The 13,714-nt window shown below is 37.7% G+C and overlaps 1 protein-coding gene across 8 annotated transcripts in view; it reads right to left on the reverse strand.

Moving 5' to 3' along the window:
* The window catches only part of ank1a (ankyrin 1, erythrocytic a), a 239,352-nt gene that overhangs the window by 81,985 nt on the left and 143,653 nt on the right, over positions 1 to 13,714 (reverse strand). For 7 of the 8 annotated variants that reach the window (XM_062051320.1, XM_062051323.1, XM_062051319.1 and 4 more), the window contains 8 exons: positions 10,781 to 10,879; positions 10,496 to 10,693; positions 10,312 to 10,410; positions 5,179 to 5,277; positions 4,825 to 4,923; positions 3,522 to 3,614; positions 3,353 to 3,425; positions 3,220 to 3,240 (listed from right to left, as the gene is read on the reverse strand). In XM_062051320.1, coding sequence (XP_061907304.1) covers positions 3,220 to 3,240; positions 3,353 to 3,425; positions 3,522 to 3,614; positions 4,825 to 4,923; positions 5,179 to 5,277; positions 10,312 to 10,410; positions 10,496 to 10,693; positions 10,781 to 10,879 — 781 coding nt within the window. The remainder of the gene's footprint in view (positions 1 to 3,219; positions 3,241 to 3,352; positions 3,426 to 3,521; positions 3,615 to 4,824; positions 4,924 to 5,178; positions 5,278 to 10,311; positions 10,411 to 10,495; positions 10,694 to 10,780; positions 10,880 to 13,714) is intronic. The other variant, XM_062051329.1, reaches the window with a different exon arrangement.

The following is a 13,714-nucleotide window of genomic DNA, read 5'->3' on the forward strand; positions in this document are numbered from 1 at the left end:
CTACGGTGTGATGCCTAGCCAGGAAGTAGTCTTTGGCATTAGGTTGAATGCGGCAATCTAGTCTTTTGTTGAGAGCTACAAAGTGTTTCTACTGTAAGCACTGAATTTACTACAAAGCAACTGTTTGATTGGAACGTGCATCTTAGTTGTAGTTTTCATCACCAAATTTGGAGGTGTTGAAATCGCAATGTAAAATTGCTAATGCTAGTCAGTAGCATGTACATGGCAAAGCCAAAGTAAATAAAGCAAAAATTAAGTTAAAGTACCACTGATAGTCACACACACACTAGGTGTGGTGAAATTACCCTCTGCATTTGACCCATCCCTTTGTTGCACCCCCTAGGAGGTGAGGGGAGTAGTGAGCATCAGCGGTGGCCGCGCTCAGTAATCATTTTGGTGATTTAACCCCCAATTCCAACCCTTGATGCTGAGTGCCAAGCAGGGAGGTAATGGGTCTCATTTTTATAGTCTTTGGTATGACTCGGCCGGGGTTTGAACTCACGACCTACCGATCTCAGGGCAGACACTCTAACCACAAGGCCACTGAGCGTCAAACTAGCGCATTTTGGAAAAGGAGAGATTTACGTTCAAGCGTCTTGTTTTGTTAACATGGGAAATTTCAACATTACTTTGAGGCAGTTTGGCTGAGTATGCTCTTAGTGATTGTTTCCTCCGCAAGTGTTTGAGCCGGTGCATAGTCTGCAACCAGACGTGACACCACAGGCAACAACGGTATCGAAATATGGCACCACTTGATTTTACATCGATTCCCCGGTAGTACCGGTAGAATTTCGGTCGGTACCTATTAAAGTATCAGATTTGGTACCCATCCTGTTCTTATATGTGCATTAGTTTAAATGTCCAAGTTACGATTTAAAGAAATTAAGATGCATTATGTGTCCACTAAATTGGACATCATGCATCGTTGGAAATATTTTGACTGCCATGAAAATATGTAATGTGAAATACCTTTTGGCTGCAAATCATTTACTTGAATGTTATTAGAATGCAAAGCTATTTTTGGTCTGATCATGAAGTCAGAAGGTTCAATGCTTTTGCAATGTATTTAACATCATTGGAATACAGTCTAACCTGTCTACAGCAACCACTTAAAGCAAACAGCAAAAATGGCCTCAATAGACAGGTGGTCACTATACGCAGGTTGCCATGACGAACTCACATTTTTGAATATTTTGAAAGAAAGCACACAACTATTCATATAGTAGCAAGGTTGTCCTAAGAAAAATTAAACAAATAATAACAACAACTGACCTCAACATTTCACTGAGCATGCACAGCCGCAATGTTGATGCTCTCGGTGGAATTTAGGCGCAAGACTGAATCTATCAACATCATGCATCATTGCAGCAAATGTTGATATCGGTGGCCGCTATGCAAAGTAAAAACAGTATTCCGGGATGCAAAATAGAAATATAGACTATGTTTATCATAATAATAATAATAATAATATAATAATGTACTTTTCCCTGTAGGGGAAATTCTTAGACAGGTGACTGCTAACTCTATGCCGTTTGACTGCATGTTAAAATATGCATTATTAAAAATGTATTTAAAACATATTTTGTAGTGTTCACCAAATGTTATGTATGGATGTAAGTTGAAATACTTTTTTCATGCCCAGAGAGTAATAAACATACCTGGATTTTTTTTTTTGGAAGTAGCTTTGATAACTAACTCTAACGTTGCTCTAACTCTACGGTATATTTAGAGCAGGGGTCTCAAACTCAATTTACCTGGGGGCCACTGGATGCAGAAACTGGGTGAGGCTGGGCTGCAAGAAAAGGTTTCTTAAAAAAATCTAACATGCACTTTTTAATGAATTCACCTTCTTTGAATTGCTATCCCGCCCTAGCAACATACTTGCCAACCCTCCCGATTTTTCCAGGAGACTCCCGAATTTCAGTGCACCTCCCGACAATCTCCCGGGGCACCCATTCAATTTTTCCCGATTTTCACCCGGACAAATAATATTAAGGGCGTGCCGTGATAGCACTGCCTTTATTGTCCTCTACAACCTGTCGTCGCGTCCGCTTTTTCACCATACAAACAGCGTGCCGGCCCAGTCACATGTTGTATGAGGCTTCTGCATACACACGAAAGTGACTGCAAGACATACTTGATCAACAGCCATACAGGTCACACTGAGGGTGGCCTCATGAACAGCTTTATCACTATCACCAACCCCGCCCACCTCAACCGACGCACGGAGGGGGGCGGGGTTTGGTGGTAGCGGGGGTGTATATAGCAGCCCGGAAGAGTTAGGGCTTCAAGGTGTTCTGGGTATTTGTTCTGTTGTGTTTATGTTGTGTTACGGTGCGGATGTTCTCCCGAAATGTGTTTGTCATTCTTGTTTGGTGTGGGTTCACAGTGCGGCGCATATTTGTAACAGTGTTAAACTTGTTTATACGGGCACCCTCAGTGTGACCTGTGTGGCTTTTGATCAAGTATGTCTTGCAGTCACTTACATGTGTGTACAGAAGCCAATTACAACATGTGACTGGGCTGGCAAGCTGTTTGTACAGGTTGAAGAGGGCGCTAAAGGCAGTGACATCACGGCACGCCCTTAAAAATGTTGTTTGGGTGAAGACATTTGAGAGAATGGTTGCCCTGAAATTCGGGAGTCTCCCGGAAAAATCGGGAGGGTTGGCAAGTATGACGCTGTCAAGCGCCATTCATATAAAACTCGCGGGCACTTTCATATTAAGGTGCGGGCCGCAAAATAACGTCTCGCGGGCCGCATTTGGCCCGCCGGCCGCGTGTCTGAGACCCCTGATTTAGAGCAACAATGATGATGATACATATAAGGTTAAATAGTAGAGGATATTTAGACATACCATATTTGAACACTGAATATTGTACTGATATGAATCCAAACAGATTTGCTGATTGTAAATAGAAAAACGCTGTAGAGAGTTGCAGTCGTGTTGTAATATTCTGTCCTTACAAAGTGATCACGCCTAACGCAAGTTGTCAATGATGAATGATGACATAGCAATGCACGACATAACTCCATGTGAAAGTTTTCACTTATAATGTTCCCATAATACCGATATCAGCGAATGAGTGTTATTGCAGGTTACATGACATGCCGGTGAGAAGGCAGAGTTACTATCACACGATGAAGAGAGCTTGAGATGAAGACACATTTCTTACACCAACCTACCAATGGCACACATGGAGATAAAAAGACATTCATACCTAATGTTAGCTGTGCAAGTCCTACAGAAGGTAAAAAAATAAATAATGAATCACGGCATGGCCATTTCATTACAGCATATAATGAGCCATGTTGTTATTATTCAAGTGATTTGGTAACATTACGGCGTTGTACCTTCATCCTCGGACACATCCAGTATCTCATCTACTGTTTCGGGGAAACTCATGCGGTGTTTCTCTGTCGTGGTCTGAAAGGGGAACATGTGACAATTAAGTATCAGTAATTAACTAATTTTGTATGATTTTTTTTTACCAATGTTGCTAAGGATTTTCAAACTTCTCACCATGGAAACCGTCTCTTCAGTCACGAGCTTCAGAACGTCGATCACAGAGATGTAGCCAAGCCTCTTGGCAATGGCGAGCGCTGACGTGCCGTTCTAATGGAAAGAGACGCACGATGATTAGACTCTAAACCAAGGGTCTCCAAAGTGCGGGCCGCAAATGAGCTCAGGCCTAATTTTTTAACTGCCCGCGGCACATTTTACAAATACTACTAAAAAAAAACAAAAAAAACAAGTGGAATAAAAAAACAAACAGGTGAAATGTAATGAGAAAAAGTTGCAACGTTGACTCTAATAACACAAAACTGTCATGCAGACTGTTTTTTTGTCATTGCTCAAAAAAATTATAATGAATCAAAATATCGACTTGTCCAGGGTGTACCCCGCCTTCCGCCCAAATGCAGCTGAGATAGACTCCAGCACCCCCCGCAACGCCGAAAGTGACAAGCGGTAGAAAATGGATGGCTATGGAAGGCTCCAATTACTTTACATCAAATATTCCACTTTCAAATATTTTTTGGGAAAAACATTGCATAGTTTGTGTGTTTGCCATAAAAAACAACGTTTCCTATGACAAAAATAACAGAAAATAAACAAAAAAAAAAGCAAAAAACTAAAAAAACGGATAGATCTGAAGTTGATCTAGAGATAAAAAAAAAAAATTATGACTTATTTTTAATACTTTTGAGTGTGGCCCTTTTGTGTTCTCAAGTATTTTAATGTGTTTTTTTTAACTGCCATTGCTCAAAAAAAGAATAATACATTAAAATCAATGTTGTTATGAATTTTTAAAGCTCCAATTACTTTACATCAAATATTTCACTTTGAAATTGTTTTGGGGGAAATATTGCACATTTTGTGTGTTTGTCATGAATATACTGTGCTTTTTGGGGTTGTTTTTTTTTCACAAAAAAGGGCATAAAACATAAAAAAATATATTTTTTAAAAATGTATATCAACAGATAGACCTGAAATTAATCTAGAGATTTAAGCATTGAATAATAATAATAATAATAATAATAATAATAATAATAATAATAATAATAATAATAATAATAATAATAATAATGCCGGTAATAATAATAACATATGCCTTATTTTTAAATGTTTTATGACTGAGAGACCTGAGAGGAGCCCCAAAGGTAAAATAAAATCTAAAGTATTGGTTTTGAAAATTACAAATATCAAAATGGCCCTTGCATGCTTTGATTTTTCAGTATGTGGCCCTCAGTGGAAAATGTGTGGGCACCCCTGCTCTAAACATTACATGAAGGAGTACATATGGAGAAAGTACTGTCATGCTTACTGTGGTGGTCTCGTTAGGCTGAGCTCCGTGCTTCAGTAGCAGAGTGACAATGTCTGTGTGTCCCTGCTGGGCGGCCTGGTGCAGTGGAGTGTAACCAAGCTGGACAAGATAAGAGATGGACAAACGTTATTTCTTACTTCCAGCTGAAATACATCCCATAAACAATATTCATCCTGTTCCATTAATGCATTTAAGCAGATCACCTTCACAACAGATTGACATGAATGAATACTATTGATATATTTAAAATGACATATATACATTTATGCCCTCTGATCAGTCAACAACGCATCATAATTGGTGCTGCTCTGTGACTGTAAAACTGCAGCTTCACAACCAGAGCGAGGCGCTCACCCGTGTTTTACTGTTGACATTGGCTTGTTGCTGCAGCAGGAACTTCACCATTTTGATGTTGCCATAGTGACACCCTACATGAAGAGGGGTGTAGCCCATCTGAGATGACACATAAAGACAGATTATTTTCACCACAAACTCTTTCAAAACAACTAATATTGAATCACAGTATATAGACTTTTAATTGATAACAAACTGTACATATTTGCTATAATACAGTGGTACCTCAACCAGGGGCGCCGAAAAGGGGGGGTAAAGGAGACGTATTCTAGGGGCCCATGATGGAGGGGGGCCCAGAGAGGCCCCTAATGATGATGAAATTATAATACAGGGGGCCCTGTAAAGATTCTTTTCATGGGGCCCAAAATCCCTAGCGGCGCCCCTGACCTCAACTTAAGAGTGACCCAACTTAAGAGTGTTTTGAGATAAGAGCTTTCTCTTGGCTAAATGTAGTGCTTTAAGTTGCAAGCAAAAATTTGAGTTACAAGCATCCCCGCTATTAGTTGGCGTAGCAAATGTCACAATGAACAACAAGATCCGACCAAAACATCTGGTCTTACTCGCTAGCAGTAGCTTGTAGTACTATATATACCAAAGTAGAATGAGTCTAAAGCTATCCATCCATCCATTTTCTACCAGTTGTTCCTCCCTGAGGATGTAAAATAATAATATCTAAAGGCGGACATGTATCCATGAAAATATGGATAAGCTGCTGATAGTATGTTTGATGGAGAAGCAGCTGGAAGGAGATACTGTAGAAGTCCACACTCCAAAGTAAATGCTCTACATTATTATGTTACTTTTAAAAAAATAAAATACTGTAGTTGTTTGTAGTAAAGTATATGGTATTGTTTTTATACAATATTTATCATCTAAATGTTTGTTACATGTTAAAATGGTGCTGTTTTGGTGAGAGCAAGCACCAATCAAACTGACTTCAATTCATTTCAATGGAAAATGTGGATTTGAAGTGTCTTGGTAAAAGCTCCATCACTGTACCAATTAAGCTCGTAAGTTGAGGTACTACTGTACGCTATAAAAACCAATATTTTCTTGTTGTATTTCAGATATACTTTAATTATCCCCGAGGGGAAATTTGAGATGTTACTATTCATCACATAGGTGACACAAATCTTTATGACGTGGTGAATTGTAAAAACTAAATCTTGTGTTGTCTAAACGTAGTTTTAAACAACGCTTGTTTATTCTATGTCACAGGTGTCAAGCTCAAGGCCCGGGGGCCTGATTTGGGGGGGCCACATCATTTTCTGTGGCCCGCAAAAACCTGGAAATTATGTGTCAATAAAGTAATTTTTTTCTTTGTAAATGTTTTTGTTTTTTTCCATTTTAAACATAAACAATACATGTAATACATGTAGTTCCATATCTGTTTATATTGTTGATATTATATATTATATTATATAACTTTATATATAGTATATTACTTTGATATAATGATATTTGTTTTACTTTGGAACTGCCTTTTTTTCTGACTGATTGCTCTCAAGATAATTTCTTTATCTGATCTTTTTTATATTTATATATATATATATGCTTGACCTATGTTTCAAAATATATTGAGTCTGTCTACTATGTACTATTCTGCTTACTTTTTTGTGTTGTACAGCCCTTTATTTTTCAACTGTGGTTGTTTTCAAAGGGATTTATAAATAAAGTTGATATGGTATGGTAGAAATGCAAAAAACATATTAACATACTTGCCAAACATACTGTATATTTTGTTAAAGTACAAATAAACACTTAAATGTCCATCAAATTGTAAATAGACAATAAAAAACCTGTCAGGTCAGTTGCCAGCAGAGGTGGGACCAAGTCATTGCTTTGCAAGTCACAAGTAGGTCTCAAGTCTTTGCCCTCAAGTCTCGAGTCAAGTCCCGAGTCAAGACAGGCAAGTCCCGAGTCAAGTCCAAAGTCAAGACTGGAAAGTCTCAAGTCAAGTCCCAAGTCCTGCATTTTGAATTTCGAGTCCTTTCAAGTCCTTTTAACCACAGACTAATATATTTACACAGATTGTGTATGCTTTTAAAACGCTGTATTTATTTATTAAAACAAGTGCATTTGAAATTGCTGACATTGCACTTCATAATAGCACTATTATCCAGTAATTTTAAACATTTAACTCATTCTTTTACAGAATAAACACATTTGAAAAAACAAGTGCAACTGTACTTATTTGCACAAAAGTGTTAACATTGTATTTCCATGGCATATTGCATTGTAACTAGTTCCACAGCAGTTTCTATCCTGTTCTTACCTTATCTCATTGATCTCATCTCGTACTGTCTGTGTGTTTATGTGTGCGTACATATGAAAAACATAACAAAAACATGAACAAAACAATGAACAGAGTTGTACTTTTTAGATGTCAGGGCCCTATGCAATATGTACACATATTGTTAATATAGTATACATTTTAACTGACCTTTATTTGACTATGTTTGTGTTTTTGTAGGTGGCTAAAATACGCAGTGCTGCTGACCGCCGTCTACCGTTACGTTACTGTGTGTGATACATTGACTAACGTAACGTTTTGTGTAGGTACCTCATGCAACCCTGCTTAAAAAAATCACTTGGCAAAAAGTATGAATAAGGTAGCGAACTGCAGTGGACGCAACATATTGCCGTGTTTGCAATGACGTTATAACCATAGACATCTTATAAGTAGAAGCAGTATTGGTTGCTGTGACGCGGGCAATTTGGCCGCCATCTTGAAGTAGTGACAGTTGACAGGTAGAAAATAAAGATGGTGTTCAGCGTTTTCCTACTCAAATGAGCGGACTGTTGAAAATAGGAATCGGGGGATTACTTTTCACAAGTAAGATTTAACATTAATGTACTATTGGTTGTATTTTATGAAAATAATATTACCACAGAGTTGAGAAGGAGCAAAGATCTTCAATATTTGTATGTGAAAATCACAAAGAAATCTTCTGGGGGAGGATGACTGCCCTACAGCGGTTTGGTTTACAAACTTTCAGCCCCACCTAAAACAAAATTCACCAGCCGCCACTGATTATGATGCATTCTCATTTTAGGCAAAATATAAGACAATACTTTCTTAACAGTATAATTGTAACCAGGAATAAGTCTTCAAGTAACAATATTCAAATACTAACATTGTTGGGTAAGACAGAATTTGGTTTTATTCTGAATCCAGTGTAACAGATTGGTGGTTTTAGCTGATAAAGACTTTCAGGTGTTTATATATGTTTATGTTGAAGTATTTGGCAGACGCTTTTATCCAAAGCGACATACATAAAAAATACATATAAAACAATGACTGTAAACATGATCATTTAAGGGAAGAATGTAATACAAAATATCAATACAAAGTGCCAAGACAGACTCTCTGCTGCTGCAGCAACAGAGATACAGTCTATAAGATATATATATATATATATATATATATATATATATATATATATATATATATATATATATATATATATATATATATATATATATATATATATATATATATATATATATATATATATATATATAATGTATTCATACATTGTTTATGTAGGATATACGCATGTATACATAACCTAATCATATTGTTTCTTCAATTTAAAAATAGCTGACCGTTTTTTTCCCCTTTCTCTGGGATTATTTGATCTCGGACGTCTGGTCACTTATAGCGTATAAGAATATTATATTACTGTTAAGCAAACCATGAATAATAAAACACGCCAAAACATGTTTCCTTTATCATAGCTACACGTATGACAAAAAAGCGTGTGAAAATCAGTGGTATTCAGTGAGGTAAGATGAATTAAATGCGCTGACAGTTCATTGCTCCTGCCAAATGAATTGCGCTGAGTGGAGCGGATCACCACTGCGTACCCTTACAAGATGTCTAAGGTTATAACGTTAGCAGTGAGTTTACAGCCTCACTGATTTAACTACACAGCAAATAAAAGTTACGTTACTTAGCCAATAAACGTTATCTTACATTCAAAACTTACCCTTTGGGCATCTTCAAATGTCGAACGAAGTTGGAAGTTGTTGCGTCTCCGTCTGTAATATTCGAACTGCGTGATTTGCATACGGCAATTCGTTTTTTGTTGACCAAGTCGTAGTTTTAATACCCGAACGAAATTAACTTTGGCATAATTGTTTCTCACTGCCGCATTGTTTGACAACTCTTGTTCGGTGGTTGTCCTGCAATTTGATTGGATGAATGCTGTGTGATGAAAACAACGTAGATCTAATTTGATTGGCTGTTGTACTGAGAGCACACCAGCTGACAGGAACAACACGCTGATAGACACAGACGAAGAAAATGAAAAATACGGAGCGGCGCGCTCCCAAATAACTTTTTAATCTTTGGGTTTTGGGGAAAGTAGCAAGTCATGTCAAGTCAAAAGGCTCAAGTCCAAGTGAAGTCACAAGTCATTGATGTTAAAGTCTAAGTCGAGTTGCAAGTCTCTTTACATTTTGTCAAGTCGAGTCCACACCTCTGGTTGCCAGAGTGACTCGAGTCCACACCTCTGGTTGCCAGATGTTTACTGGAAAAAAACCCTGTCATACTGTTTTTTCCATTTACAATGGTACACTGTAACAGCAGCAACCTTAGATTTTGCGATTAAAAATAACTGGCAGAATTTTATAGTAAAAAATTAGTGTTAACATTTTTCCATTTACAGTAGTACACTGTAACAGCAGCAACCTTAGATTTTGTGATTAAAAATAACTGGCAGAATTTTATAGTAAAAAATTAGTGTTAACATTTTTCCATTTACAGTATACTATAATATTCTGTAAAAAAACACCGTAAATTGTTCAGTAAAATTCTGGCAAAGGAGCTGCTAGTTTATTTTTTATCGCAAAAGCCACAGTGTATGTAAAAGATAATAATCAAATGCATTGGCAATTGTGTAATAAAATAATGAAGCAAATCCTCAAACATTTATATTGATATACTATTCACTGCTAGAAGTGGCTCTCTGATGGCGGCCATAAATGCGATGTTTCCCTCGAAAATGAGTTTGACACCCCTGTTCTAAGCCAATAAAACACTGTACAAGGAATTAGGTTTTAGAGGTTTGAAAGAGGCTTTTGATTGAAATCACAATATATATATATATTTTTTTTAATAAATCTGACCCGTGTAGCAGCGTAGACTGAAGCTCCTTGCTTGACCAAGATGTCCGCAATGCCAACATGTCCCTCCTGTGCCACAAGGTGGAGCGGAGTCAGTCCACTCTAGAAAGAGAAAACCAAAACATCAAGTATGCCCTTTTAGTCACATACTCACACAGATATGTCTCATTTAAAATGGTCCTCTTACCTTGTTGCCAAGGTTGACGTTAGCCTGCTTGGAAATAAGCAGAGAGACCATATCGGGCCTTCCTTCCTGCGAGGCCAGGTGGAGAGGTGTGACTCCCTGTAGAGACTCAGCATTAGCTGAAGCTCCATATTGCAACAGGCTGTTAGCCACCTCCATCTGATTCTGCTTGGATGCAATATGGAGGGCGGTGTAGCCGTTCTAAAAGACAAAAAGATAACCACTTATGGTAACAAAGGACTTTTGTAGTATGAATTGCATGTATGAATGCACTTTATTGTGCCATACCCGGGCTGCACTGTGTGGTGACCCTCCTTTGCTGACAAGCAGGTTGACAACATCCAGGTTGTTGTGATGCACGGCCACATGCAGTGGAGTCAGACCGTTCTGCAAAGATAGAGACGCTATCTGTCAACTTTTTCATTTTTGCTGGAACATCTCTTCCAACAATCCATACTTTGAGTAAATATCTTGACAAATAGAAGACGTAAAGCCTAATCTACAAAAGGTTTGCATGTATTAAAACATTTCTGTCAACATATTTGGACTTTCAGAAATACAAATATTAGACATATCGTCTACGGTATTTAGCAATGATAATTTATTATTTTATAGCTGCTGGATGACTTAAAGGGGACCTATAATGCAAAACCAATGTTTCTGACCTACTGTATTGGTACCTATTTTTGTGTATTAGGGATCTGCATAAGTCCTGACAATTTGAAAACAAACAATGGAGGCATGGCGGCGATATTTATAAAACAATCTTGCCTTCCTTCATACTTCCTCCATGGAATTTGCCCCAATTGTGACATCAGTGGATGTCTCCATATATGGTAGAAATTTACCCAAAGTGCTTTGCACGAGTCCGCCAATATAGAACGTAATCTATGCAAAATGTTGACCAAAGAACCCCCAATACATGTTATGAAGACCAGTGTTTTTCAACCACTGTGCTGCGGCACACTAGTGTGCCGTGAGGTACAGTCTGGTGTGCTGTGGGTGATTATCAAATTTCACGTATTTGGGTTAAAAATATTTTTTGTAAACCAGTAATTATAGTCTGCAAATGATGTGTTGTTGTTGAGTGTCAGTGCTGTCTCGAGCTCGGCAGAGTAACCGTGTAATACTCTTCCATATGAGTAGATGGCAGCAGGTGAGATGTCGGTAACAGCGTGAGGCAGCGTGCAGGTCAAAAGGTATCTAATGCTTAAACTAAAAATAAACAAAAGGTGAGTACCCCTAAGAAAAGGCATTGAAGCTTAGGGAAGGCTATGCAGAACAAAACTAAAACTGAACTGGCTACAAAGTAAACAATAACAGAATGCTGGACGACAGCAAAGACTTACTGTGGAGCAAAGTTGGTGTCCACAATGTACATCCGAACATGACATGACAATCAACAATGTCCCCACAAAGAATGATAAAAACAACTGAAATATTCTTGATTGCTAAAACAAAGTAGATACTGGAAATATCGCTCAAAGGAAGACATGAAACTGCTACAGGAAAATACCAAAAAAAGAGAAGAAGCCACCAAAATAGGAGCGCAAGACAAGAACTAAAACACTACACACAGGAAAAAAGCAAAAAACTCTAAAGAAGTCACGGCGTGATGTGACAGGTCGTGACAGTACACCTACTTTGAGACAAGAGCTAAAGTGATGCATGGTTGGTTATGGTTTAAAATCATATCCAACAATTGCGACGACTTTTTACTGTCAACTGAGTTTCGTTTTTTAATGATTTCTGATGGTGGTGTGCCTCTGGATTTTTTCAACGCAAAAAATGTGCCTTGGCTCAAAAAAGGTTGAAAAACACTGATGTAGACCATAAGGAAGTATTTTAAATGAAAAAAAAAAAAAAAAACATAATACAACCCCTTTAAGGGGCTGATTAAAACAAATTCAATTGATTGGTTTGGTGTCTGCTAGCCTTCGTATTCCATGTAAGAGATCTATTAGTATAATACATCGCCCATGTGAAAAAACTTCTTGCAATATGCATTTTCTTTTGCCGCTGGATCATTCAGACGCACCATCACAACGCCACAACTCCTTCAGCGTGCAAAAAGTAGGTTCTGTTGTCTAGCCCGCACTTCACTATAGCCTGAAAAGAGTGGTACATATTATATTTGTGTGCTGCATGTCAACAACAGGATGAAACACCACAGTTTGGAGCCTATGATGCCGTAAATATAGAGGGAAATGAGTGTCTCCATGGTGACAGCCGGTATACACACAAAAACCTCATTTAGATAGGTCAGCCTGCACCACTTTTGCACTTGTTATCAAATGTACACACAGTTTTAGTAAATACCCTGCAACATATCCACCACTAATAAATAGTACAAGCAATTTTATACTTTGCACACACTTTTTAGCATGTTTTATTTGTATTTTATAAAATCAGGCCCTTTTTATCTTTACAAGAGCAGGCAGCTGCTTACACATTCTCATGCTTTCTCTGGCATCGGGGGAGAAACAACATGATGCGGCAGTTTTGAGAAATGTCTCAACAATAAGCGCAGTGAGGAGCTCATAATTGTGTTTTTGTCGATTTGTGATGAAAATCCTTTATTTTTACCCATTTTCCTGGGAAAATACCCATATTTTGAAATGCAAATATTGACAGGTATGTAACAGAGACACATACAGTATTTAACAAAACGGGCATTACATGTGCTCCTCATGTGGTATGATTGATCAGTTTAAAGTTAGTGGTGCAAAATTTTGCCAGGGAGTTTTAAAAAAATAAATAAAATTGCACTGTGTTTTTGATTGCAACATTGTTAGAACAGGATATAAACAAAGTATAGACACTTTCTGTTTGACTCCTATTATAACCGCTACTTTTTAACAGACTGTATTCCAGGTATTTTTCTATGCTCTTTCCATTAAAAATTAATCTCATTATGGATCTTGCCGATTGAACAAGAACATATTGTTTTGGTGTCATTGCGCTCCACAAGCACCAGGTTGCGCAAGAAAACCATGAGCCTAATTCTCAGTGCTTTGATGAGCGTAAACGAGTTAAACCGCCATTAAACTGCTGAAATGCAATAAAAAAAGGATCTTGAGCAGTTGCAATATATCACGGCAGAAATATGTAAAAGACTTGTGTGAACCCAACCATGTCCTGCCTGCTTTCGTTCTCATTCTACCTCAGGAGCTATGTCCATATGGACACAATTAATCAGATTAAAAGCCTAACTGGAATAAA

Source organism: Entelurus aequoreus, linkage group LG06 (genome assembly GCF_033978785.1).
Source record: "Entelurus aequoreus isolate RoL-2023_Sb linkage group LG06, RoL_Eaeq_v1.1, whole genome shotgun sequence".
NCBI classification, from domain to species: domain Eukaryota; kingdom Metazoa; phylum Chordata; class Actinopteri; order Syngnathiformes; family Syngnathidae; genus Entelurus; species Entelurus aequoreus.